We start from the raw sequence: 27,559 nt of genomic DNA, 5'->3' as shown, positions 1-27,559 counted from the left end.
GCTCATGCAGGGGTGCCCTTACACACAGGTACCTGCACCCTGCCTTTTGGGCCAGGAGGTCCTACCATAGGGGTGACTTACAGTGACCTGTAGTGAAAGGGTGCATGCACCTTTTCACACAGGCTGTAATGGCAGACCTGCAGACACATTTTGCATGGGCTACCATGGGTGGCACAATACATGCTGCAGCTCATGGGGAACCCCTGGTGCCCCAATGTCCTGGGTAACTAGGTACCAAGTACTAGGCACTTATATGAGGGCACCGGAATGCCAATTGTGGGGTTGTGCCAAGTCCTAAGTATCCAAATTTACAGGGAGCGAACACAATTGCTGGGGTCCTAGTTAGCAGGATCCCAGTGAACACAGTCAAAACACACTGACAGCAGGCAAAACGTGGGGGTAACCATGCCAAAAAGAGGGTTCTTTCCTACAGGAGTGATGCAGCAATGTTCACAATCTGTTGCAGACTGGCACAACTAACTCACTGGACAGAGCAGTTTCATCCACAGTGGCCCTGAGGGGCCACGCCCGGCTGAGGATGTCTGGCTTTTCAGGGGATGTTCAAGCTTCCTTGATGTACATGCCCTTTGATGGCGCCCACCTCTTCAGAGGCAAGTCAGACTCAGTGCTAGAGCACTTCAAGGATTCTTGGGCCAGGGCCAGGTCCCTGGGCCTTGCAGCTGCTCCACATCCCCCAGTCTCTCTTTCGCCCCTTTCATAAGTACAGAAGGGGCCTCCAGCCACACCCATCCAGACACTGCAGCGCATGCTGTCCAGCCTGTGTGGCCGAGGGCAGGGATCCACCCGTGGTCTAGAAAATCCACTACCCCCCTTCTGCAGCAGCCTTTAAACCTTCCTAGTCTGACTCTCCCCCAGCAAGACCAGTTGGCAGCAAGATTCACCATCACCTGCTGTGCTGGAAATCCATCTCATCAGACAGGTGGGTCTTGTAGATAGACCAAAGGGGTTACTCCCTCCCCTTTGAGAGTACCCTTCCACCCATGCCACCACCCTTCGATTGGATGACTTAGGATCACTTGTGCCTTCTCTGCGAGGAAGTTATGGCTCTCTTGGCTAAGAGAGCTGTAGAGAGGGTTCCAGTGCCAGAAGTAAGTTATGGTTGCTATTCCTGCCACTTTCTGGTCCCCAAAAAAGACAAGGGTATCCATCCTGTGCTAGATCTTTGGTCCCTCAATCTCTTCCTGAAGAAGTTCATGGTGCTCACCTTGGCTCAGATTCTATCTGCCCTGGGCCCAGGTGACTGAATGGTAGCGCTGGTCATCCAAGATGCTTATTTTCAGATCCCCATCCTGCCTGCCCACAGACGTTACTTGCGATTCACAGTAGGCCACGAGCACTTTCCGTTCACTGTGCTTCCCTTTCAGTGGTGTAACAAAGACCCCCACAGTCCCTGAGTTGTAGGGGGGCAAGGGAGGCTCCCTCAGCAGAGTACCAAGCCCAAGTGAGTCTGAAGGGGCTCCCTCGCCATGTTATTTGCAGGGGGCCTCTTCAGTTTCATTACGCCACTGTCCCCATTGGCCCTACCAGCAGCCCTCGGATGTTCACCATGGTGATGGTGGTAGTTGCAGCTCATCTGCGGAGATGAGAGGTTTTAGTTTCCCCCCCTAACTCGATGACTGGCTGTTAAAGGCAGGCTTGCCCCAGGCTGTTGCCTCCCACCTATAGGCTATGGAGGACCTTCTGCATTCACTTGAGTTCATTATAAGCATGCCAAAGTCACACCTGACTCCCTTTCATCTGAGCTGTTCTAGACACAGTACAGTTTTGGGCTTATCCTCCCGTGCGATGACTTCAGAATGTTCAGGCTATGATAGTGATGATTCAGCCTCTTATCTGGATTTCTGTGAGAATGACTCTGAGGCTGCTGGGCCTTGTGGCCTCCTGAATCCTGCTGGTGACACATGCCAGATGGCATATGCAGGCTCTGCAGTTGGACCTAAAGTCCCAGTGGGTGCAGCATCAGAGGAATCACTCTGACAAGGTCCAGATCTCAGAGGGAGCTTCGGAAAATCTGCAGTGGTAGTTAATGTAGGAAGCTGGCTCTGTATATACTATATCAAAATGAGATATGGCGTGCACATAGTCCAGGAGTTCCCCATAGGCTTGACCGAGGCTAAAATAGATAATACTAATGCTTTATTTGTGGAAGTGTGGTCGAGCAGTTAGGCTTATCAGAGGGTAGTGTTAAGCATTTGTTGTACACACAAGCAATAGAAGAAACACACTCGATGACTTAACTCCAGACCAGTAGAATTTTATATAGAAAAATATGTTTTGTTAGTTTATTTCTAGAACCACAAGATTCAGTTTGCAGATAAGTACATAAAGTAAAAGGTACTTCGCATATATATGATCAGGACTTTGAATAGAATCAACAATGTATACAGTTTTTCTTAAAGAGAGCACTTGAGGGGCCCTAAGGAGGCACCAATCTCGCACCGTCAGCAGCACTAGGGCGGCTGGGTGCAGGGTGCAAACAGGGCGTCGGCTCTTCAATGCAACTCTATGAGGGGATCCCGGGGGTCACTCTAAGGCTGCAGACGAGGTCCAGAGGGCCTTCTCGGGCAAACTACTGTTTGGACAGGGAGGTGGGCCTCCTGCTGGTCGATGCTGCACTTGGGGGGATCGGTTTCTCCAAGGCTTGGGGGCTGCGAGTGCAGTGGTTCTTCAGGCGTTGGTTATCTTCATCTGGAGCTCGTGGTCGGGGGGGAGGGGTCCCGGGATTCCCTCTGCAGGCATTGTCGTGGAGGGGTCAACCCAGGATGGGCACTTGCTCAAAATCGCCTGGGGACCCTCTCTGGCTAGGTGGGCCACCTGGATACGAGCCATGGGCGTTGTATGCACAAGGGTCAGGACTCGCGCATCTGGAGTGAGGTGGGAGTACTTAGTTGTAGGTTTCGTCAGACAGAGCTGCTGTCCTTGGGAATTCTTGGTCCTTTTGGATGCAGGGCAGTCCTCTGGAGTTGGCAGAGGTCGCTGGGCCTGCTGGGCGCGTCGCTGATCTTTTTGCAGGTTTTTTTAAATCGGAGACAGGCTGGTAGGGCTTGGGGCCAAAGCAGTTGTCGTCTTCCTTCTCTCCTGGGGGTTTCAGCTTAGCAGTCCTTCTTCTTGTAGGTCTCCTGGAATCTGCTGAGCTGGGTTTAGGGAGGCCCTTAAATCCTAGATTTAGGGGCGCTTCAGGGGTCAGAGGGCAGAAGTCAGTGGCTACTGTCCCTGAGGGTGGCTACACCCTCCTTGTGTCCACTCCTCTTGGGGAGGGGAGCACATTCCTATCCTTATTGGTCCCTGTCCTCCAAACCAAGATGGAGGGTTCTGCAGGGAGGGGGTCACCTCAGCTCTGGACACCTTAGAGGTTGTCACTCCTCCCAGTTGTCCTTAATTTTCCTGCTGGACTTGCTGCCAAAAGTGGGGCTTTGTCCGGGGGCACAGGCATCTCCACTAGCTGGAGTGCCCTTGGGCACTGTGACCCGAGGCTTGAGCCTTTCGTGGCTCACCCCCAGGTGTTAGAGTTCCTGCAGAGGGAGGTGTGAAGCACCTCCACCCAGGACAGGCTTTGTTTCTAACCACAGAGTGCACAAAGGCACTCACCTCATGTGGTCAGAAACTTGTCTGAAAGTGTCAGGCTGGCACAGACCAGTCAGTCCTACGCTAGCAGTTGGGCTAACATAAAAGGGGGGATCTCTAAGATGTCCTCTGTGTGCATTTTCCAATGAATCCCACACTGGCATCAGTGTGGGTTTATTGTGCTGAGAAGTTTGATACCAAACATCCCACTATTCAGTGAAGCCAATATGGTGCTGTGGACCGTATGGTGCATATGGTTCGTAATGACAAACTCGCAGACCATATACTCAATATGGCTACACTGCACTTAAAATGTCTAAGAATGGACTTTGACACTGTAGGGGCATATTGCTCATGCAGCTATGCCCTCAACTGTGCTATAGTGCACCTTGCCTTAGAGCCGTAAGGCCTGCTGGAGGGGTGACTTACCTATGCCACAGGCAGAGGTTAGTGGGCCTTGCACCCTGAGAGGGGTGCTATGTCGTCTTGGTCTTTTTCTTCCCACCAACACACACAAGCTGCAAGGTAGTGTGCAGGTGCTGAGTAAGGGGTCCCCTAGGGTGGCATAATAGATGCTGAAGCCCTTAGTGACATGCCTTGGCCGCAGGGCCCTTGGTACCATGGGTACCTTTTACAAGGGACTTAACTGTGTGCCAAGGCTGTGCCAATTGTGGAAACACAGGTACAGTCTTAGGGAAAGAACACTGGTGCTGGGGCCTGGTTAGCAGGATCCCAGCATACTTTTAATCAAAGTTGGAATCAACACTAGGCAAAACGTGGAGGGGTGACCATGGCAACAGTGGCACTTTCCTATAGTTAACAAATTGTGATTGGGCCAGAGGCAGATCCCTCTCTATTCCCAAACTAGATCTGATTGTCGTGACAGATGCAGCACTCCTAGGATTGGGCGGCCATCTGGGAGAAGTATAGATCAAAAGCATCTGGTCTCCAGCAGAATCTGGACGCCACCTCACCCTGTTGGAGCGCAGAGCAATCCAGCTAGCATTTAAAGCATTTTTCCCTCTATCACAGGAAAGATGGTGCTGGTGTTCATGGACCACGCCACCTCCATGTGATGCTGCAACAACCAGAGTGGGGTGTGGTCATGGACCCTCTGGCAAGATGCCTTGCACCTCTGGACATGGCCGGAACAACATGGCATATCCCTGGTGGTTCAACATCTGGCGGGATCTCTAAACACCAGAACAGGCAAACTCGGAAAATAATATCTAGTGGATCATGAATGGCGTCTCCATCCAGAGTGCACTATCAGTTCTTTTCTTTCCATATCAGTCAGCACAGATCCAGAGTTAGCTACCTCTTGTTAATTTTTGACTGACTTTTGTTGAACCTTTTTTCAAGACTTTGTTTCCCAGTATGATAGGATGTTCCCAACAACTTCACTCTAATCTCCGCTGCCATGTGGCTTCTATTCTTGGGCCCACTTATCCCCTCTGTGAATTTCCTGGCTCAACCCCTGCCTAACCCTGAGAATTTTATGAGGTCATGCACTTCATTTTTGAGTGTGCTGACCCCACTGGAGTGCCTTCAGGACTGAAGGGTTTGGAGGGTTTTCTGCAGGCGGGTCCTGCTGTGGCACCACTCGGGCTCCTGGATCCAGTTCTGGATTCAGAATTACTCTGAACGTGAGACCGCAACCCTACATGGAAGTCTGTTCCGGTGATGTTTTTCCCGGTGGTGGTGACAGCAACATAAGCATGCACTACTCTGACACAGAGCCGGATTGGTTTTCCTGTGTCGACTCTAGTGCTGACTGGATCTCGACCTTCTTAGTCGGCGCTTCCTTTTTGTTAGACAGGCCAGGAGAGAAGTATGATGGGGAGGATCTGAGGATCCTTATGGTTACACAAACCCCTTTGATGAGGCTGAAGTTAACTTGTATGAGGAACTGGCAGATGCCAGTGGTTTGGATAGCTCCCAAGACACTTGCCTGATCTCTCCTCCTAACGTGCTATGGAGGAAGAGGTCTTATGTGCTGTGGTGGTGGGAAGGGCTGATGTCCTGGACCTTAGGCTGCCTTTGGTGGCAGTCGAGACTAATGTCTTGACAAAGGTGCTTCAACTGGGAGTTGCTGCCTCAGAAGCCCTCATTGATGCCCTGCTCAGGGCCTGGACCAGTCTCTGCACAAGGGTGCCTTTGCACAGCAAAATTGCCTGTCACAATCCCCCCGCTCCTGGGGACCCAGCTTTCCTCACACAGCATCCCTCTCCAAAGAATCTGGTTGTCTAGGCCTCCAACTTTAAAGTGGACCTTGGTGCATTCCTCCCACACCACCAGATAGGAAATACAAGAGGGTGGATGCCTTTTGGGGTGTGGGGGGACAGGTGCTAAAATCGGTAAGGACTGTTCTTAAACAACTACTGCGATGGATTAGCAATCTTAAAGAGGAGTATTCTTGGTCATCCCAACAGAAAATATTGGCTGCAATAAGCAAACTTCTGTCAGAATTCAGAGAAACAGCTGAATGCAAAAATAATTACATGTCTAAAAGATGTCAAATAGACGCTGTGATCATCAGAACAGCCTGTATCCCTTTGGGCTACTTCCTGAGCCTTGGCAATTTCAGCATCTAATATCTCCTGCTCCTGTGCATAATTAGGCTCCAGGGTCAGCACCACTTTTAAAGAAGCATAAATGGTCCACAATGTGTCACACCGCACATATGGCGCTGACCACGGTTCTGCAACTAGCACCTGTTATGGAGTTTCAAAAATCTGCAATGCCATTAACAGCGCTGCCTTCTGAGCAAGCATTGGTGCCACTTCCGCCCTCCATGTGGCGAAGAGGGTCCATACGTTTTTTTTTTTCACATAACAATCCTTTGTGTGAGCCTTATCCTAAGGCACAAAGATATGCCCTAATAAAGAGGGCTACTTTTCTGTTTCTGATCTCCTCGCTAGGCCAGACACCAGGAGCATGAGTGATGATGATTCAGAGGCCTCCCTCCTTACTGTTCTGATGCTGGCTTTTGCTTGGGCCTACGAAAAGCAAATAGTCTTAATGGAACTTATGAGGGGATATCCCTTACCTGTCTGGCCCTTGCACAGAAGACTTCTCATTTACTGTGGCGGTACCTGACGCTCCAGAGGCATTAGAACTCACCATGGTCAACGCTGAGAAAAAAAATAATTAAAATATTTTGTACGAGGTGCTACAACCTTCCACTGTGATGCCTTAATCCTTACTGCCTTTCAAGGAAGTGCTCTTAAAGCATGTACTGGCTGCTGGGAGATAACTTATAGTAGATTGCGCAGTGTCATAGCCCTGTTCCTGGTGATTCAGAATTTCTTTAGTCTCTCCCTTCTCTGTAGAATATGCTGGTAAGTCTTCTCTGCTTCGTCGAGCCTGAATGTCTTTCCTATCATCCCTCTTTACAGTGTCAAACAAACTAAGCTTTGTTGTTGTGGGCAACTACATCTTGCTCTGTGGGAGTATGAGAAAATTATAGCTATCAGCCTTTTGGATCATACAAAAACAACCCTTTATTGTTAAAGATTGCCTGACTATCTCAAAAGAGATCTTCAAAGGCAACCCAGATATGGGGTCTTGTTACATGGGTACCCCCTTCACCAGCACTTCTGGAAGCATTTAGCTGGCTTTTCAAAGATGTCCAAAATATACTCATAGACATATATTTTGACATGGTCTGCAGGTATTCATTGTAATTCTTAAATATAGCTATGCCTTGGCACACTTGCTTGGACCTATCTTTCCCTCTCAAATAGCTCCACTAGCAGTATAAAAAGGTTCATGGCTACTCGAGGATGTTGTAATCCTGCAAGATGTAGTCCTTGCAGATTGTCCAGACATCCCAGAAACTACATTGCTCCTTTCGTGGCAGGGTGGCTCTAAGAGGTGCAGTTTCCATCAGCAGCTCCAGTCTCCATCACTTTCCTCTGCCACCTCCAAACCTCTCTGACTCCCTCACAAACCGGACATCACCAGCTTTCAGTTGGTGGTTAGGGTAGGGTCTCTCATTTTTACACCTGTTGGGAGACATAATGGACCGCTGGGTGTTCCAGATCAGCCGCTAGGACTATGCTTTTCCCTTCATGACCCTGCATCCAACCCACCGTCTTTAAACCAGGGCACTCTCTCTGGCACATACCTCGAACTTGGAGGCAGTTGTACTTCATCAGTAGAGCAAAGGCTAATAAGGATACTGCCCTTGAACGAAGGGAGTGTGGGATTTTTACTTCCTTTACTTCTTAATCTTCAAGAAGGATTGAGGTCTGAAGCCCGTTTGAGATCTCTGCCACATGAGTTTGTTCATTGAGAAAAACAAACATCCACAAGCCAGATTCTGCTGGCCTTTGTTGTGGGTAACTGGATGGTGTCCTTGATAAGCCACTTCATGTACTTTCATTTGCATGGATAGGTGTTATCATTGTAAGCACAAAGTACTATCGATTTGCATCTCTGCTGTTTGGCCTGATAACTACATCCCAAGCGTCCACCATAGCGTTGGCTGTGTTGGCAGCAGCCCACGTGTTCTTATATTTGGATGACTTGCGGGTAGAAGTGGGGGGATCTCCTGTGCTGGTCATTGAACATCTTCAATGCATCATGTCCTCCTCCATGACTTAAGCTTTACCGTCAATGGACAGAAGTCCCCCATTGTCCCCAACTAAAGGCTAATCTTCATAGGTGTGGTGTAGCTGCAGATTCCTTACCTTTGATTTTCCCAGGCGTCGGGCTGGATCTGGAAATTTTGCTGAGCAATACCCCTTGCACGTGACGGTTAGCTCCTTTCGGCTCCGCGTGGCGTCGTTGGTGCCAGAAGTGATGTCACGGTCACCTGTATAGGCACCACCCAGGCGTGCAGGTGTCAGTTCTTTTCTTTTTGCACCAGTTAGCGCAGATCCGGAGAGAGCTACATCGTGTCACTTTTTGACAGGCCTTTTTTGACTTTCTGTTGAGTTTTTTCCTTTTGTGCCTCGAGATGTCTTCGTGGAAGGCTGGCTTTAAACCCTGTGGCGCCTATCACCACAAAATATCGGTCACTGACCCCCCCCCATCTCATTTGACTCTGGTGTCTCGAGTGCGACCATGACTCCAAGCTGTGCTATGGCTGCCAGGCCATGGCAACACCAGCACAGCCAACTCCGGGAAGGTCTCGGTGCTGGTCAAGAAGGTTGCAGGACTGATGTCTGGGACCCAAGTCCTCTTCTTTCCATTCGAGGTCCTTCGGACACTCGGGAAAGAGGCATAAGAAGAAGTCAAAGAAGACTTCGACTTCACCTCGCCTGTCGGGCGAGTGGGGCACATCTGTGTTCCTGGCACAGTTCTGCAAAGTCATTAGCCAGTTAGACTCCATGCCTCCCACCTTTTCTGGGAGCTGAACACCCGCACAAGTAAAGGAATTCAACGAGGCCATGCATCATGTATTCAAGTAGGATGCCCCCTCTGGCGTGCCTTCAGGCCCCATGGGTTCGGCCTCAGCAGAGTTTTATGGGTCCGAGTCTTGGTCTGGACCAACGTCTGTCATGCCCAGGCAACCTTCTGCGGTACCAGTCATGATGCCGATGCTCCCTGCACCCACCGGCAGCGCTAGCCCCATTCTTATACCTGATGATCATGAGCAGAAACTGCGTTGCACGATGCCGATTCTGGTGCCGTCCACAGGTGCTAGATCATTGCCTAAGCCATTTTTTTTCACAGACAGGCTTAGGGGAAGAGTGGAAGGGGTCACTGGACCTTTTAGAACACCAGTTAGAAAGATCTTTGGACTAGTATGAGGATCTAGGAGAGGTCATTGGTCTGGACACCTCTCCAAATACTGGCTTGCTCTCCCCCCCCTTACCCCCCACTGTGGTTATGGAGGATGGAGCGCTCTCCACAGTGGTGGTGTAGGGCAGTGGAGGTCCTCGAACTTCCCTCAGTGGCTGTCAAGACAAACATCTTGACAGAGGTGGTTTAGCCTGGTGCTTCTACATTTGAACCCCTTTTGCCCTTCAACAAAGCACTTAGACGTCCTGCTGGGAACTCGGTCAAAGCCTAGCACAGGAGCTCCTGTAAATAGGATGACTGTCTGTTGCCATCGTCCTGCTGCGGGTGACTCTAGTTTTCTCATCCAAAAAACCCACCCCAAGAGCTTGGTTGTGCGGGCCTCCACGTCCCACAGCGCATTCCCTTCTGCTCCCCCAGATAGCAGATAGAGGTTGGCCCATCTTGGGAAGAAATTGTTTTCTTCCACCAGCCTGGCACTGAGGTCAGTGTGAACCTCGTGCTTATTGGGCCATTTCTCTTACACCATTTAGGACACGGTTACGCAAGTGCCGCCTCAGGTCTCGGAGGAAGCCTGGGCATACTCTCCCAAGCAGTGAATGACAGGAGAGACGAAGCTAAGTTCACCATCAGGTGTGGCTTAGATATGACTGAGGTGCTGGGCACAGCGGTTTCATCTGCAGTGGCCTTAAGGCTCCACACCTGGCTGAGGACATCGGGTTTTTAGGGGGATGTCCAAGCATATCTGATGGATATGCCCTTCGATTGCATCCCCTGCTTTTGGCAAGAAGGCAGACTCTGCCCTGGAGTGCTTTAAGGACTCTCGGGGTATGGTTACGGCCAAGTCTTTGGGCTTCGTGGTGACCCCTCGTCAACCATCTGCCTTTCAGGGCTACGGAAGGGGCGTGACACCATGCCAGCCATATGCCAGCCACTGTCCTACGCAACCAACCCAAAGTATGTGAGTATGTGGGTGCGGTGGCTTCAGACCTAAAGGGTCTGCACACCAGAAGTCGTCTGCCACACAGCCCCCGGCAGCTGCAGCCTCAGTGCCCTTCTAGTTTGTATCTGCAGGACAATGCTGCTTGCCCAGTTGGAGGGAGTATACACCATCATGTCCTCCAGTGGAAGTCTATATCATCAAACTCATGAGTATTGCAGATCATCAGGAAGGGCTATGACCTGCCTTTTCTATCCTTCCCTCCTCCTATTCCACCAACATTCAAACAGCTGATGGAGGATCATTAGTCACTGCTCCGAAAGGAAGTTACAGCTCTCTTGGCAAAAAGAGCCATAGAATGCATCCAGATATCAGAAGTAGGCAGTGGTTGTTATTACCAATACTTTTTGATACCCAAAAAGAACATGGGTCTTCGCCCTATTTTAGACGTACGAAGTGTAAATCTCTTCCTTAAAAGGAGAAGTTCAAGATGCTCATGTTGGCTCAGGTCTTGTCAGCCTTAGACCTAGAAGACTGGTTGGTAGCACTGGACTTGAAGGATGCATATTTTCTTATCCCTATTCTGCCGGCCCACAGGTGTTACCTGCGGTTCAAGGTAGACGACGCACACTTTCAGTTCACTGTACCGCCATTTGGCCTTACCAGTGCCCCTCAGGTGTTTATCACGGTGATGGCGGTAGTGCAGCTCATATGCGCAGGTAATGGGTTCCAATTCTTCCCTACCTCAACAACTGTTGAAGGCCGGTTCGCCGCAGGCTGTCGTCTCCCACCTCTAGACTATGGTGAATCTTCTGCATTCACTGGGGTTCACTATAAACGTGCTCAAGCCACACCTGACTACCTCTCAGACACTCTTTCATAGGAGCTGTTATGTACACAGTGCAGTTTTGGGCTTATCCTTCTGAGCAGCAAGTCCAAGGTATTCAGGCTATGATAGCGATGTTTCAGCCTCTGTCCTGGATTTCGGTCACAATGACTCTGAGGCTACTGGGCCTCATGGCTTCCTGCGTCCTCTGGTAAAACATGCCAGATCGCATATGGGGCTTCTGCAGTGGGACATGAAGTTCCAATGGGCGCAGCATCAGGGAAGTCTCTTCGACATGGTCCAGATCTTAAAGGGAGCTGTGAAGAATCTGCAGTGGTGGTTAACAAATTGCTATTGGGTCAGAGGCAGACTCCTCTCCCTCTCCCAACCAGACCTCACAATGGTGACAGACACATTCATTCTGGGATGGGGTGGCCATCTGGGAGCGCTAGAGATCAGAGGACTCTAGTCTCCGGCAGAATCCAACATGTTGGAGTTCAGGGCTATCCGACTAGCGTTGAAGGCGTTTATTTTCTTTGTCAAGGGGACGTTAGTGCAGGTGTTAACAGACAACACCACTGCCATGTAGTACTGCAACAAGTAGGGCAGGCTGGGGTCGTGGACACTTTGTCAAGAGGTCCTGCGCCTTTGGATATGGCTGGAACAGCAGGCCATAATCCTTGTAGTTCAGCACCTAGCAGGTTCTCTGAATGCCAGGGCAGACTAACTCAGCCATCGAAGCCTAGCGGATCACGGGTGGCATCTCCAGTCGGAGGTGGTACAAGGTCTCTTTCAGCAGTGGGGACAGACTTGGATAGATCTGTTCGCTTCCAAAGAGAGCGTGCAATGTCAGCAGTATTGCGCGTTGATGTTTACAAGGAGGCACTCACTCTGCTATGCCTTTTGTAGCAAGTGAAGCTCAGGCCCTCCTGTAAGCCTTTCCACCTGTACCACTCCTGCCCAGAGTACTCAAGAAGATCAAGAATGACCGGGTCCAAATCATCCTTGTGGCTACGGACTGGTCACGGAGAGTCTGGTATCCCAAGCTTCTGGAAATGAGCATTGATCCTCCGAACAGGCTGCCCCTTCAAGAGGATCTTCTGTCACAGCAGCAGGACAGAGTCCTCAACCTGAACCTGTCAACTCTTTGCCATCATGTGTGGACATTGAGTGGTGGCAGTTGACAGCCTTTGACCTTCCTCCTGAAATCTGTTATGTTACTCTGGCAGCCAGGCATTCCTCCATAAAAACGTAATACACCTGCCATTGGCAAAGATTTGTAAGATATTGTAAAGAGAAGATTGTAGATCCTCTCCGCTTCTCTTTCTGATATTCTTTTCTTGACCTACAGAGTTCCTCCCTGGGGGCACTGAAGGGCTATCTCTCTGCTCGTTTCAGCCTTTCTGTGGCTGCCTGATCAACCTTCTCTTTTCAAGTCCCCTATTGTAAATAGGTTTTTTAAAGGGCTTGAAAATATGTTTCCCCCTATCCCCTTTGTCAGGCCTTAGTGTGATCTCAATCTAGTTCTCACATACCTCATGTGCCCTCCTTTCAAGCTACTACACAATTGTTCCTTCCCGCTGCTCACCATCATGTCAGCCTTCTTAGTGGTAATAACATCTGCCAGGAGGGTGAGTAAGATACATGCATTATCATCTAAGCCGTCATATCTCAGTATTTCCAGAAAAGGTAGTGCTGCACATCAGTGCCTCTCTCCCTCATAAAGTGGTGACCCCATTCCATCTGGGTCAAACTATCACCTTGCCCACCTTCTTCCTCCCCCACATGCCTCTAAGGAAGAGGAGCGACTTCATCAACTGGACCCAAAAAGAGCATTCTCATTCTACCTTGACTGCACAAAAGAGTTCCGGGTGGTCGACCAACTCTTTGTGGGGTATGTGGAAGCAAAGAAGGGTAGGGCAGTACAGAAACGGACCATTTCACACTGGATCGTTCTCTGTATTAAGATTTGCTATACCCTGGCTAAGAAGCAGACTCCAAAGGACTTAAGGGCCCATTCCACAAGCAGAAAAGCTGCAGCGATGGTGCTAGCACGTGGTGTCCCAGTCCTTGACATCTGCCAGGTAGCAGTGTGGCCGTCCTTGCCACGTTTGCCAAACACTACTGCCTGGGCAGTCCGGTCCGAATGGACGGGCATTTTGCCCGTTCGGTCCTCCAGCACTTTTTAGTCTGCAACATTATCCGCAGCCTCACCGCCAGGAGGATATGGCTTGGGTATCTAATCAAAGGAAGGGAATCTGCAGCTAGAAGTCTCTGTCAAATGGACAAGTTACTTACCTTCAGTAACGCATTATCTGGTAGACACACTGGCTGCAGAATCTTTACACCCACCAGTGCCTACCCGCTCTGCTGACTTGTTACTAGGGTTAGGGTGATCCCTTTTTCAGGGCCCTAGTTTTTTCACACTTTGCGCCGGTTTTGTCATGGCTTTGTGCTTCTGGAGTGGAAAGTTATGATAAAAGTAACTGACTGCCGCATGCCTGGGTGGCACCTATATAGGTGGCCGTGATGTCACTTCCGCCGCCAGCTACACCAGATGGAGCTAAATGCAGCCACGCGATGGCATGTGCAAGAGGTATTGCTCAACAAAAGTTTCCACATCCCTCCTTGTTGGGTTGCAGTGCCCACCTGGGATACATCATAGCATGGGACCTGTAGTCCGCATCAGAGCAGCTCCTTAGCATGAATGTATTAGAACTGCTGGTGGGTCTGCCTTGCTTTGAAGGCTCTATTCCCCTTCCCTCTCATGGAGGGGCTTTTTCCAAAGAGATGGATATGATCTTCTTCAGATTGGAATACTCAAGCTTAGACCTAATTGCTACTGCGCAGAGCAGAAAAAGTTGTCCGTTTTGTGCTGTACAATTCACTCTGAATGGTTCCATGGAGATGACTTCAGATTCACTTCCTCACAGGGTGTCCTTCTTGCACTGTGACTGATCCTGCTCTTGTTGAAAGTCCTCTAGAAGGTCTGAAAGGATCAAGCACAGTTAATCCTGATCATCCCCAGGCTGGGGAGGATTTGGTGTACAAATCTGTTGAAACTCAGCCTCTTCCTCTATTGTGCAGGGTAGGCCTGATCTTTCAGCAGGATCGTCCTCCCCTCCACTTCAATATCCTGGTAGCAGCTAGAGTAGTCCTAGTATAACTCATGTGGTGATTGAGTGGTGCCAGCTACAACTTTTCAGCTAACCTGCAGGGTTGACAGGCATCATCCTAGCTGCCAGAGAACCCACAGTAAAATCAATTTATGTGAGCCCTTGGAGCAAATGTGTTCATTGGCCTGGATCTGAGGGCTTGGGCTATTTCTAATCTCACCTATGACTGGTGTTCCCTGTTTCACTTTGGATCTTGACCTCAGGGTTTGGTAGTGGTGAATTTAAAAGCCTATTTAGTGGCTTTGTCTTACTAAATGTGTCATCTTGATCAGCTTTCTTTAAATCACTACAAGTGACACTTCTGAAAGGATTGTTTTTTTTAGTTTCCTCTCACTCCATTCAGTGTTCAACATTAGGATTTGAAGTTGTGTTAACATTTATAATGGCATCACCATTTAAGCTGGTGCTTCGTCATCTAATGCTGAAAATTGTTTTCCTTGTTGCCATAACTTCAGCTAATAGTCAGTGAACTTCAAGCCCTCTCGATCAAAGTACCCTTCAGAGTGTTCTATGTGGACAAACTAGTTATTCGCCTATGCCCTTCCCTCCATAGACTGAACGGACTATGTAAAGGCAGTAGTATCTGCCTTTACATAGTCCGTTCAGTCAGACTTCTATTCTTTTTCCTCCTTCTCATCTTACCAGGGAGTATGAGAGGCTTCAGTCTGGATCTCAGACGTGCAGTGTACTAATACATTGGTCGAATGCATCAGGATAGAATGGATGATGAGCTCAGCTTTTCTAGGTCTTAGCTAAGGCAAAGAAGGGCTAGGCTTACTCTACTGTATAAAGATCTGCCATGTTCTAGCCAAGAAAGATACTATGAGGCCATGGCAGCTTCCACTGCTATCACTAGATTTGTTCAGATGTGTTCCTTTGGCTGACAGCTACTGGGGAGCTACTTGATCACCCTTGCATACTCTTGCAAAAGAGTGCTGTTTCACATCCCAGCAGTGCTCAATTTTTAAGTGCCAGGGCCCTTCTTATGAGACCACTGAAGTCTCGTCCACTTATTACCTCTACTAGTGATGCCAGTAATAGTACCAACACAACTACCAACCATCATACTCCTGCAGTGTGATCGTTCAGACTATACCATGCCACCCGAAGCTATAACCATTGTGTGAAATAGTCTGAATTGTCATTTTAATGTTCATTGAATTAATAAACTGTTTTGTGTACTCGTCTCAAAATTAGACAGACAGTGCCACCATGGGGTGGACTGCCATTAGAACCTGTTTTGAGAATTAAGTGGCAGTGCTGAGCGCTGGAAACTATCTGCTCAAATTAAGCACTGCATCCCAGTTATGTAGTGATTAATTTCTGCCAAAGCTGTACTGCCTGACTTTCTTGATAAATCAGCAATGTTCAGTTGCACCTTCCACAGGGTGTTTCTTTAGGACTCATTCAGAAGCCGAGGAATCTGCAAGAAGAACCATCCATCAGAAGAACAAATTACTTAGCTTTGGTACTGATATTTCTAGCGGATACTCTATCTTCTTGTACATTGCTCACTGTTTTGCCTCCTTCTCTTGTGGGTTATTGACGTAGTAACGCCATCCCAGGGAATGCAGTGCTCTGCTACTGTCCTTGTTGCTGTTTCTATGCCGTGTTGGTCCCTTTCCACACTCCTCTCTGGAATGCCGGAAGTTACCAGGAACGGACCCCAACATTCCAGTTGGCACCTTATGTGTCCCAATGTCAGCACATCTTGGGCAGAGAAACTGTGGCTGTTAACGTGTAGCAGCACCGCATGGTGTTGGAGAGGTGTTGCCTTTTAAATATTCCATATCCACTCTTGCACTTGGAGAGATTTTCACAAGGTGAGGAATATTATAGTAATCGCTATTTATATTGTTATTGAAAGGCAGGTAAATTACTGACTTATTAACCAGCACCCCCACCACCCGTTAACCCTCTATCTGTGCCTGTCAGTTTCCCATTAACAGTAATTTGACATCTACTCTCGGATAAGATACGTATAACGGATGTTCACAGTTACACACGATTCTTTCTTGTGGTGATTTGTACATTTTTACCGTCCTCCTTTTAGCTGGTTGTAGAATGTTTGTCTTAAACGGGAAAAAAACGTTTTCGATGCTCCCGCAGAAGTAAATCAATATAACGTACCATATGAAATTAAAGCTTAGACTAATGACATCATGCCCCCTTCTCCTTTGGCACTTACATATGTAAATAAAAATGCATTACAATTAAGTCGTTTTATGAAAGGCAACACATTGTGGGGCAATGAAACGCAGGCAGCTTCAACAAAAGGAACCTGTTTGTCCGTCCGAACATGCTAGCTGTATTTTGACTAACGGATCCTGTTGAGGGTATGAACATAACCCGAGCAAGGATAGCAGCCGACACAAGTTGAGCCGCGCTGCGCTGTCCTCCACAAGCATGCGAATTCTATTTTTGCTTTTTGAGCGTACTTGGCATCTTATCGGAATTCTGGGATCGTGTTTATTTTTTAAATGTAGTGCTAGATATAAGAGATGGCTAGAGACTCCGCGAATGAAGAGAAATGTGTTGCGATCTGTAGAAAGGGGATTTTCCTGTGATGTTTAGCCGATCGTGATCAAATTATGTTTTTGAGAGGAAAAAGTGTTATTATTTTTTTAATTCACTTTACCTCACAGCCTAAACACAACCTATTATTTTGCAAATCTTACGTTACTTTTTTAAAACCTTGTTAAACTTTTCAAAAAACATTAACAGTGTTTGAAATCTGAAAGCACCAATTACAATACATTTTTAAATGTGCCCTCCGTACGGTTTTCATGTAAGATAGCTCATAACACAGCTTCGCTGGTTGAGCACGTGCTGTGATATGTATGCATGTTTGTGTTTAAGAGATCTGTGACAGAGGGACTGCTTATGTAATAGATGTACATATTAGCTTGCATATAAAAAGTCCATTGGCGGGCTTATGATGCCACCATGTTAGGTGTAGATTAAAACATTATAGCCCATTACTGAAGGCTGTATCGTTTGTTAAGGTCCCTGAACCTTGGTGCTTCGGCCTACACTAGAGCAAGGGCCTTTAATAACCGGTATACCCCAAGGTACAAGTGCTATAGAGCTATTAAAAATCAAGGAATGTAAATTTTTCATAAATCGAGAGGAGCAGAAAGACGAGCATTGAAATGTTGGAGCAGAAGTCGTACACCAGCCTTTATTGGCCCGGGGCCACTCCTTTGGGTTCAATGGAACTCTCAGCATTTAATGTTCTAACTGCCCTTAACATTGTAGATCCTAATGTTAGTTTTACACGCTTTCCTTAAACTAGAACTGGAAAAAAGGTGATTGAATCTAGGCAATGAATTTAGATAGTGGCGCAACATGGTAGCTTCTTTTTTAAATCTGTTATAGTAGCACAAAATCCCAGATTGGTTCATCACCTTAAAAAGGAGTGTGAATGTTAAAGGATAAGCATTCTATGAGTGGGCGTAGCAGCCACTTGTTTTCTAGTGAGTTCTCATGGCTGAATCGTCATCCTTTTTATCCACCCACAATCATGGACTTATTCATCCGTCTGCAGCAGACACCTATTCATCCATTGTTCAACATGTACCCATATGTGCACCCACTCACATACAAACATGTTCATCCATCCAGCATGAATGTAGACCTGTAAGTCTACCCATCCATCCACTGTTTCACTCATCCACAATGATTCCTCCTTCTGATTATCCGTGTATGCTCACACAAAAAGTGCACAGTTTATTTATTTTATTTGGTTAGTTAAAACCATTGCAAAATACAATACGTTAAAACACTACATAAAATACCAATGCCAAACTGTAGAATACAGTTATAAAATTAGTTTCTCAGCAGGGCATTTGCCCAATATTGCCTCAGCCCTGAACATTTTTCGAAAGTAAAATTGGATTAGGCACAGTAGGTATTGGTGTAAAAAGTTCGGATAATCAAACCGATCCGTGCAAATACTGGGAAAAAATTATTCTTAGTGGTGTGTGGTACTGGCCAAGACAGTGGGTTTCTTATTTTGTTCCATGTATTTGAGAAACATACAGGCCTGCTGTTGATTGTCTCCTTTGAGACACAAAATCAGAGCCTGTCCACAAGCTGTGATTCCCAGTGTTCCCAGTTGATTCCATAGATCATGTAGCCATTTCCTGCGAGCTGGTAAAGGTATTGGACCTGCACATAAATAAGTAAGGCAGAGTCTCTTGGAACTGGAAACTCTACAGTTTTGAGTTATACTAAGATACAGACCAATAACATCTAAAGTCCTTTGATAGTAAAAGACTCAATTGGTATTTTATTAATTTCATCAAAATAAGAGCTGGGAAACTAATTCCTAAGTAAGATTGTCTTCCACCGTAAGTAAAAGGACATCAATCCATGTAGACGTCCCTCCAACATCCAGCAGTGTCTTGTTGTGTACATGTCTGTGTTGCTAGACTGTTTGTGTGACCTTTGTACCATTGTTGTATATAGGCGTACCTGCATGCGCTATCTGATTGTGCATCCTAAGGTATCAGCATTCTGTCACTCATTGCAAAATCATACCAAAAAGAACATGTGCACCGAAAATGAGCCAGACCTGTTGACTTTGCCAGTGCTTGTTGGTACGCAGTTAACACGTTTTCCCTTGATTTGTTTTTCAGGTGACAGCTGTCAAGTAACAGATCCAAAGTACGGTTATGTGTACAACCTGAAGCCACTGAGTGAACGTGACATTGAAGTGGATACCAAGGAATACACATACCACTTAAGAGTATGTGACCGCATTTCTGCATTTGTGTGCCAGTCGGGGAAAGACGTATCATCATGTCAAGTCAAGAAGACTGACTCCACTGCCTCCAAAGTCGCAGGTATAGTAGTGCTCTGCTTGGACTGTAATATGGGAAAGGAAATGGAGATACTTTTTTAATATGCAAATGCACTCCGTATGTAAAAGCTCATGAACTTGCGTTTCTTTGATGATCTCACTAAAGCCACAATAATGAAAGCCAATTTTGGATTGTTTCAGGCAGGGAGAGTTGGCATGTTGATGGAAGGATAGTTAAATAAGTATCAGCTTGGGAGAGATTGTCTTTGTGCAGCAAGAGTTGTGCAGGTTTTTGTTTTCAGGATTTGATGAAGAGCTTACCATGCCGTCTAGGTTTTTACAAAATCCTCTGAAAGCATTTATCATTACATGTCACAACTACTTAGCAGTTACATGCAACTACACGCAGAGAGGATGTGTGCATTCAATTAGATATTTCAGTCATTTAATGTTTGCCTTTCAGATCTGTGGTTCGGTGGTTATTAAACCGGCAGGGTAAATCATGCTTCTGACATTGATAAAGTAATTACAATTGGGTCGGTTAATAGTAACAACACAAGGATGTTGGACGGAGTGCCAAAACTTTTCAAACAGTCACCCCGAGTCACAGATCCGGGTTTAATCCATCTTTCTTTTGCCCACCATGCAACCCCAGATTGAATCCAGCCATATGCAAATCAGTCTTGAACCTGTTCCTTATGGGAACAGTCCAGCCCAAACTATCAGGCTAGGTCCTCCCTGGACCAGACACAAGCATCCTGGGACCGGTTTCGCGGTATCACTTCTCCTCAGCCAGGCTAGCTTGAGTCCAGTGGCACAGTAAGCAAGAGATCCACCTCTGGGCATACCCTGGCTGCTTAGGGCAACTTTAGCAAAACAAGGATGGGGGTGGCATGGTGAGCAAAAGAACGATGGATGTAACCCAGATCTGTGAGTGGGGGAGAGTGTTTGAAAAGTTCCAGCACTTTGTCTGTTACCCTTTTGTGTTTCTAAAGTTGCCCTAAATGGGATGGGTATGCCCAGACGTGGGTCCTGTGCTCACTGTTACACTGGATTCAAGCTAGCCTGGCTGATAAAGGGTGATACCCTGAAACCGGTCCCAGGATGCTTTTTTCCATTCCACGGAGGACCTGGCCCAGCAGTGAACAGGGTCAAACTGATTTGCGTATGGCTGGGTCCAAACTGGGGTGGCATGGTGAGCAGAACAACAATGGATAAAACCCAGATCTATGACTAGGGGAGAGTGTTTGAATAGTTTCAGCACTCCGTCCATCACCCTTTTGGTTGCTTGGTTAATAGTAACCCCTGTTATTATGTGAACTGCAAATCTGTAGTGGCACCCACTATATACAACTGAGGGTACCTATTTGCTATCTCTTGTGATTCATTTGAGCCGTTGGTGGGGTCCACTGAAACTTATTTTGGGGTGACAGACACTCATTTTAACTCATCAGACGTTGACCCAGTGCAAGGGAGTGAAAAACACACATGGGGAAAGAAGGAGGAAGGGAAAGATGAAAAAAACTGTAAAGGAGCAGAGAATACCTGGTGGAGACTTAAAAAGTCATGTGGTGGAGTCAAGTCTATGAAGTCTTGGTATTCAGCACCCAACCTTTGATGGTGCCAGCAAATGGCTCTTGAACAAAACTTTTGTCTCCAGCATTTATTCTTTTACAAATTAGGCACTGGCTACCTACCTCAAAGAATACATCCTACGACATCAAGAGTACTCTCTCAGTTATGCCAAGGACGTTCATTTAATCACTGGTTTATTACATGTTTCCTTTTTCACATATCATTGTTCTGAAACGTTCCTTTAAGTCAGTGCGTCAACATTTGATAAACAAATCTGACAAGACTTGCTTTGGTTGGCCATAAAGGGCAATCTCCATCTATGGGGGCCTTTCTGATCCCCATTACCTACGTAGCAGTGATAGACACCTCAAACCATCAAGGAAGGATTTTAGGAAGACAAGCTGTCAGTGACTGCCCTATGGCTACAAGAGATGCCTTCATATCACCCACTGAAAGCTGTGTGAAATCACCTAATGTTTCAAGCCTCTTCCCAGGAATTTACTTCAGTTGTGCAGGAGGTGATTGGTTGAGGCAAAGTCCCTTAAAATTAGGACCAAACTCTGATTTAACCCTACACATGACAGTAAAGATCCTGCATGTTAGACTGTATTTTCATACCTGTTCTACCCAATAAAGCAATTTTAGCATAATATGGCACAGCACATCAGTAATTTTTTTGGCTAACCTTGCGAGAGCAATTGGAATTTCGTTTTTGTGCCAGCTAGTGAATAGCAGCAGTGTTTAGTGCCCTAACCCTAAATTAAGTGTTTTGCTTGAATGTTGACTTTGCTGATCTGGAAGTTTAAAGTTCTGCACTTTGACTAAAGCAATGTGTATCGATGTGGCAGGGTCATGCACAGGCCATACACAATAATCAAGTCTCATAGAGAAATTCCTTAATTTCCTGGTACACATGTCTCCTTATCTCCTAACTGACGTTTAGGAGAAGGTAAAACAGAATTTTTCATTTGTGTTATTCTAAATGTATTAACCTCTTTAACCTGTTTACTTGGTAGTTTACTTATTCTATGTATCACTTTCTGGATTCTGTTATTTCTCTGTATTAGGATGTCCTAAATGTTAATACAGTTAATTACTATGTTTCTGCCTATTTAATTTCAGGTATAGCCTTGATCATGTACATTTCTTTAAGATCACAGGACTCGATTTTTTTTTTTTTTTTTTTTTACACTGCTGCGACTTTCTCTTGAATGTGTTTCACTGGCAAATTCTTTCTCCTTGAGTAACCCTAGCTGTTGAGCTTGGACTCTAGAAACTTCAAAGGCCAAATTCAAATCATGTGATATCCTCTTCCTTTCTCAGAGTGCTGCGCAAACAATGATTTCTATCACCCTCAAATGTTAGTTTTGTTTCTGTCAAAAAAAACTTAAACTGGTAAACTGCGCATAGTGAAACAATGATTTTGTTGGACCGAGAGAGTAGACAAACTTAAATTATATTGGCTTCTTCTAACTTGCTAAACCTGTCCACACTCTACTTAACTGCTTGTTTTCAATTTTATTCTTCTGTATTCTGAAGAAAGGCTGCTTATGAGATTTTTCTCATTGGCTCGTATGAGTTGCTGATCACAATGATTAAACTTTGATTTTCACCATGCCATGTGCCTCATAGATCTAATGACTCCATGTTGATGCCTGGGAATCGAATGGCAGATTCTGGGAAACAAATAGGGAAGCGACTAAGTAAAAGGATTCTGATTAGATGGATGATATGAGAAAGTGATGATTTAATGGCAGTATATATTGCATAACATTTATATAGGTGATATAGATGTTCAGGGAAATTATATGTTTATACACTAAGATAACCTTAGGTTTATTCAAGGTTGCTTAAAATAGTTGTAGACACAGTATCAACCACAAACACTGTTACTCAGTTGTGAGTTTGTTCCATTTAGTCAGAACTCTTAACACTTGGTTTATCTCTTTTATCAGTACCTAAAATCCCAGTTCTTCTTCTCTTTCTCTGGAATGAATGTCTCCCATAATAGGAAGTTTTTGTACTCCGCTGTGTTCTGGTGATGTTTTCTGAAATTCTAAATGACAATAACAAAGATGAGGAATAACCTTCCTTCAAGTATTCAGAGAACCCATTAGCCCTGAGTTCCATATGTCAATGGGTGGTAAAAGTGGATGGTTTCACCCCTGCTTGGGGACGCAATTCATAATAGCGGATTTTGTGGAGGTTGCAGAAGAAGAAGCACCAGACTTTTGCTTGGAACAGCTTACCTTTCAACCTTCATATAGCTTGAAATGCTTTATGAACTTGACAGTGTTGAAAAATACCTTACTTCTGGCTGTGGAAATCAACCTATGACTGCCACTGCACTATCTTGCACTTTTTAGCTCCTCATTTATTGAAAAGTTAAACAATATATTTGTCAGGTAGAAAAGTAAAACAATTTATTGCTGTCAAATAGAAGAGGCATAAACATGCCTGCTCATGCAGATAAATCCATTGATAGGACTAATTTGGGGTTTCAACCAGAGATTTATGAATTCACACATGTTATAAGGTTACTGCTGCAACTTCTTCCACCACCCTAAATAAATAATTCAACATATTCTTCAACTTTTCCCAAGTCATGTAAGTTGTAAGCCTCAGAATAATTGATGGGCATTGACTCATGGAAGTTCAAGACAGATTCTAATATGACTTCTTCCATTTACCCTCTTGACACCTGGCTTCCTTTTCTAGAAGGGGAACTGATGGAGGATGACCTGGACTTTTAACTCTTACCAAGAGTAGCTGAAACTATGGTCGCCAGAACAGGGAGATTACCTAGTATGACAAATGGATTCATCAGAGTGCTATGTTTTCAGTCTTTGATCTGTGTTTGTGTTGTGGGTTTGGACTTCACTAATATATAATATTATTGTTAAGGAGCCTCTCCTACCTTTCTCCTGAAGGTTGGTGTTGTGTTTTTTGGATGAGGGTTGATGTTCCCTGTGTTGTGCTGATTGCCATCGGTGCACAAATGTGGCATGGATCTTTTCTACTGTTTTGTTTTGATGTGCGTTCTGATTGTTTATTGTTGCCTGAAAGAAAGTCGGTTAGGAAAGGTGTGTGTGTATATGTGTGTGTGTTAGAGAGTGTTTCAGATGTACATCGGTGCTTTATTGGATGTGTGGGGATATGTTGGTAGTGCTACTGTTGTGTAATGTTCAGATGTTGCTTGGCAGGATTTAGTATGCTGGAGTACAGGTCATGTATTTTATTGAGCTTGAGTGTGTTAAATCATTCACCTTTTGCCAAGCATTGCATTAGATGTCCCTCTGCAAAAAAAGGCAGATGGAGTGAATTTTAGGTTTTAGCATTTTTGAGGTGCATCTGTGCTGAAAGGTGATGTGGTGTCTGTACGGCTTTCATCTTGTATGCACCCTGGAGGGATTTGAGCCACAGTTGAGACCATGGTCTTTTTGATGTAAGTGCTGAGTTGTAGCATGTGTATAGGTTGACCCTAGGGGATACAGGTCCTCAGAGGGATGATGTATTGAGACCTTGATATGTAGCAGAGGCGGTGGAATTGAGTGATCATTGGCAGTTGTATAACTGAAAAGAGCATCTGACAAAGGTGAGCTGACAATTTAGATTTAATGACCGGAAGCTGAGATGATTCTTAGGAATCTCTACAATTTTGTGAGTGAACGAACAGGGAAGAGATAAGTGAATATAGAGGAAAGGAGAAAGAGCGATAGAAAATGGGAGTGCAGGAACCAGCCTTAATTATAATGAAGGCAGAGGAGAATGTTCACCAAAGAACTACAAGGGTTCCTCCAAGGTTTGAACACTATACCCATGATGGTGCTTAAAATACACAATACCGCTACAGCATGGCAGAACACGCTGGGTATTCAAGGTAAGTTCACTAGGTATGGATGCAACACTCCTGATGCCTTTTCCTCAACCATACTCTATAGTCTTCATAAGGGCTTGAGATCCGAGCTTGCACCCCTTCCCCCAACTGCTACATATGCCCATCCAGTCTTCATCATTGAGGAAAGCCAAGGGAAGAGAAACAGCTGTTCCTCAGGATTAAGAGTGCAGGGCCCTATACAGGTGCCTAAACACTACACTATTACCTTTTGACTCATTGAGGTGAATGTGCTAGAGCCTACCTGTCTTGGAGCTGCTACAGGAAGGATAGAGAAAAACATGGTTGATCAGGTAGTGCGTCACTGGAAGGATCAGCAGTCAAAGCTGGGTGTACCAAGCAACCACTTTTCCAAAAAACCCTGCAAGCCATTAGCATTTACAAATACAGATTGGAGACAAGGCAACTCTGCCTGACTAACAGCTTTGCTGTCTGGTGATCTCTTACTTAAGTAGAAATAGATAACATTTGGGCTGGGGGTATCTAGGTTGGATTTGCACATTATACAGGAATCCAACAGAGTCTAGATGGGCCCCCTGACCTTGAACATTTTCTCTGTGTGGGACATCCGGCAGTGGTGCCCATTGTCCCAGTTAATTTTCGCAATAGCGATGGAACAGCTGGTTTGCCACTTGGGCCTACAAGCGCAGGACTGGGGGATCACGGAGGTAGGCATCGCCACATCATCTTGCTTTATGCAGATTATGCTCTGGTTCTCTTGCATGAGGTGGGAGCCTCCTTCCCAGGCCTCTTACTGTTGCTTGACAAATTTGGGGTCATCTCCGTACCCAATCAACTGTCTCCAGTTGTGTTTGTTCCCCCAGCTCCAACCGTGGCGCCAGACAGGAGTTCCACACTGGAGCATTGACTCAGATGAGGCCATGATTCATCCAAATAATTAGCTGTCCAGATATACCACATGGACAAAGCCCTTGAAGAAGGTAGTGCGGAAAGGGCTCTGGGATCGATGTGGGTCCCTAACCTTCTGGCGCCCGCTGCCCCCATCCCCGCTGGGTTGAGTGGCAATCGACAAATGTGCTGCCCCGCTTACTATACTGCTTTGGAGCACTCCCGCTTGTGCTTCCCAGGTATTTCTTTTGAGAACTACATGGCCTCCTACTTGAAAATATCATGGGGTGCGAGCCGCAAGAGGGTGGCTCTTGCCATTCGGCAGCGACCTTTCTTGAGGAAGGTCTTGGTGCGCCTAACTAATGAATTTATTACACGGATGCACAGCTGCAGTGGCTGCTATGATGGCTAGGCATGACTGCATGCCGCAGGTGGAAGGCCATCCACACGATCCTGGGCAGGACAAGCATTTATAGATGGCTGATAGATCTGGGTAGCCGTCCAGAACGGGAGGCTCAGCACATGTGAGTGGCGTGGTTGTGCTGGCAGTGATTTGTGCATGACAAGGGCCCCTGCGTTCCATGCTTGCCGTCAATAGGGATATGGCACTTTCCAGGGAGTGACACAGAGATATGATTTAGAACAATGGTGGGAGGAAGGGGTGGACCACTTAGGTGATCTTTTCCACAACAGCATCCTTACGCTCTTCGAAGACATCATGGACGTATATTGCATAGGAGCTGGGCCCTTTCCTGACATACCATGCCATACAACGCATAGTGCGCACCACCTGAACTGTCCAGGAGGCGAAACTGTCCCTAACACCAGCACTACATGTTCTTCATTCATACAGATGGACGCCCCGAGCTGTCTCCATACTATACACAACATTGACCTCCAGCACACCAAGGGACAGGGGGAGCGCTAACTAGGTGAAACTGTGTTCTCCCACAACCATTGTTGGGTAGGCTTATGTTTGAGTGCTCCAGCATGTGAACAAGTTGCCTAGAAGCCCCAGATTTCGCTTCGCATAATTTAACTATGTACCCCAGGGCTATCTTTCCCTCAACAAATCAAGCATATGTTCCCGGCGGCGTCCCCTGACTGCCCTAGGTACACGGCAGTGGAAGCCGAATTCTATCACATGGTCTGGGAGAGTCTGTTTTTTTCAGTTGGCTTCTATAGAGGTCACGACCATCACAGTAAAACTCCAGGAACACACTCCCTCACTCATGAGTCCTGTCTCCTGGGCCTCTGCCCCAAGGCTAAAGGAGACAGTCACTTACACAGGTTTCTAGACCTTGTGTTTGTATTATTTAAGCAACAATTTTGATGTCTTGGAAGGTGCCTTCTGCCCCAGACCTACATCAATGGCTGTCCACAATATTGAACTGGGCACACGCAGAAGCAGGCACAATCCAGCTGCTGCACACAAGGGGGGGCTACAGGATGAGAGGGGGGTAGTTGGGAGACCTACATTACCAACATTGAGGATAAGAACGACACCCAACCACTCTGGATTCCCAGTAGGTTCCATAGGACACTCCCTGGGATTTGAAAATTGTTGGCGCAGGAGGTAGCCCCGGAGTGGGTTCCACGGGCATAATCTTATTCAACGGTATTCTCCACACTTTCCTGCAGCAGCCGACAACCCCGACTCAGATGTGTCAGCCCCTTCACCCACAAATATACCACATCGCCTGTGACACACATCAGCGGTAATGCCCAGATTCCCCACCACCCACCATGCTTTGGCTGCACCATGGAGGTCACATTAGTTATGTTCTTGACAGACTACCACCAAAACTGTTTTATATTTAACTTTTGCTTTCTTGCCTTTGATTGGAAGATGTTGTTTGAAGCAAAGTGACTTTCAAGTGTGCAAACTTTGTTTCTGATCACCTTACACAAAGATGTAGGGTGCTTGTGGTTTGGAAGGCCCAGAGTGTGGTGAAGTGATCTCTGATTGGGATGGTGTGACATAGCTACTGCTCATGTTGAATATTTATATGTTGATTGCCTTGAATTTCAAACCGATTAAAATTTGTATCAGAGTTTGGATTTCACTGGATAAAATACATCCTCTTTAGTAGAACCTGCTGACAGGGTCTTTGCCAATTGAAAGTCTGTGACAGTCCTTCGGAGAGCATTTTTTGACTTT

At 46.4% G+C, this 27,559-nt stretch overlaps 1 protein-coding gene across 1 annotated transcript in view; it reads left to right on the top strand.

Moving 5' to 3' along the window:
• The window catches only part of IGF2R (insulin like growth factor 2 receptor), a 1,086,527-nt gene that overhangs the window by 632,355 nt on the left and 426,613 nt on the right, over positions 1 to 27,559 (top strand). Inside the window, exon 27 of the mRNA XM_069235138.1 lies at positions 18,916 to 19,122. Coding sequence (XP_069091239.1) covers positions 18,916 to 19,122 — 207 coding nt within the window. The remainder of the gene's footprint in view (positions 1 to 18,915; positions 19,123 to 27,559) is intronic.

This window comes from Pleurodeles waltl, chromosome 5, assembly GCF_031143425.1.
Source record: "Pleurodeles waltl isolate 20211129_DDA chromosome 5, aPleWal1.hap1.20221129, whole genome shotgun sequence".
NCBI classification, from domain to species: Eukaryota; Metazoa; Chordata; class Amphibia; order Caudata; family Salamandridae; genus Pleurodeles; species Pleurodeles waltl.
This window is presented reverse-complemented; position numbering and strand designations above follow the sequence as displayed.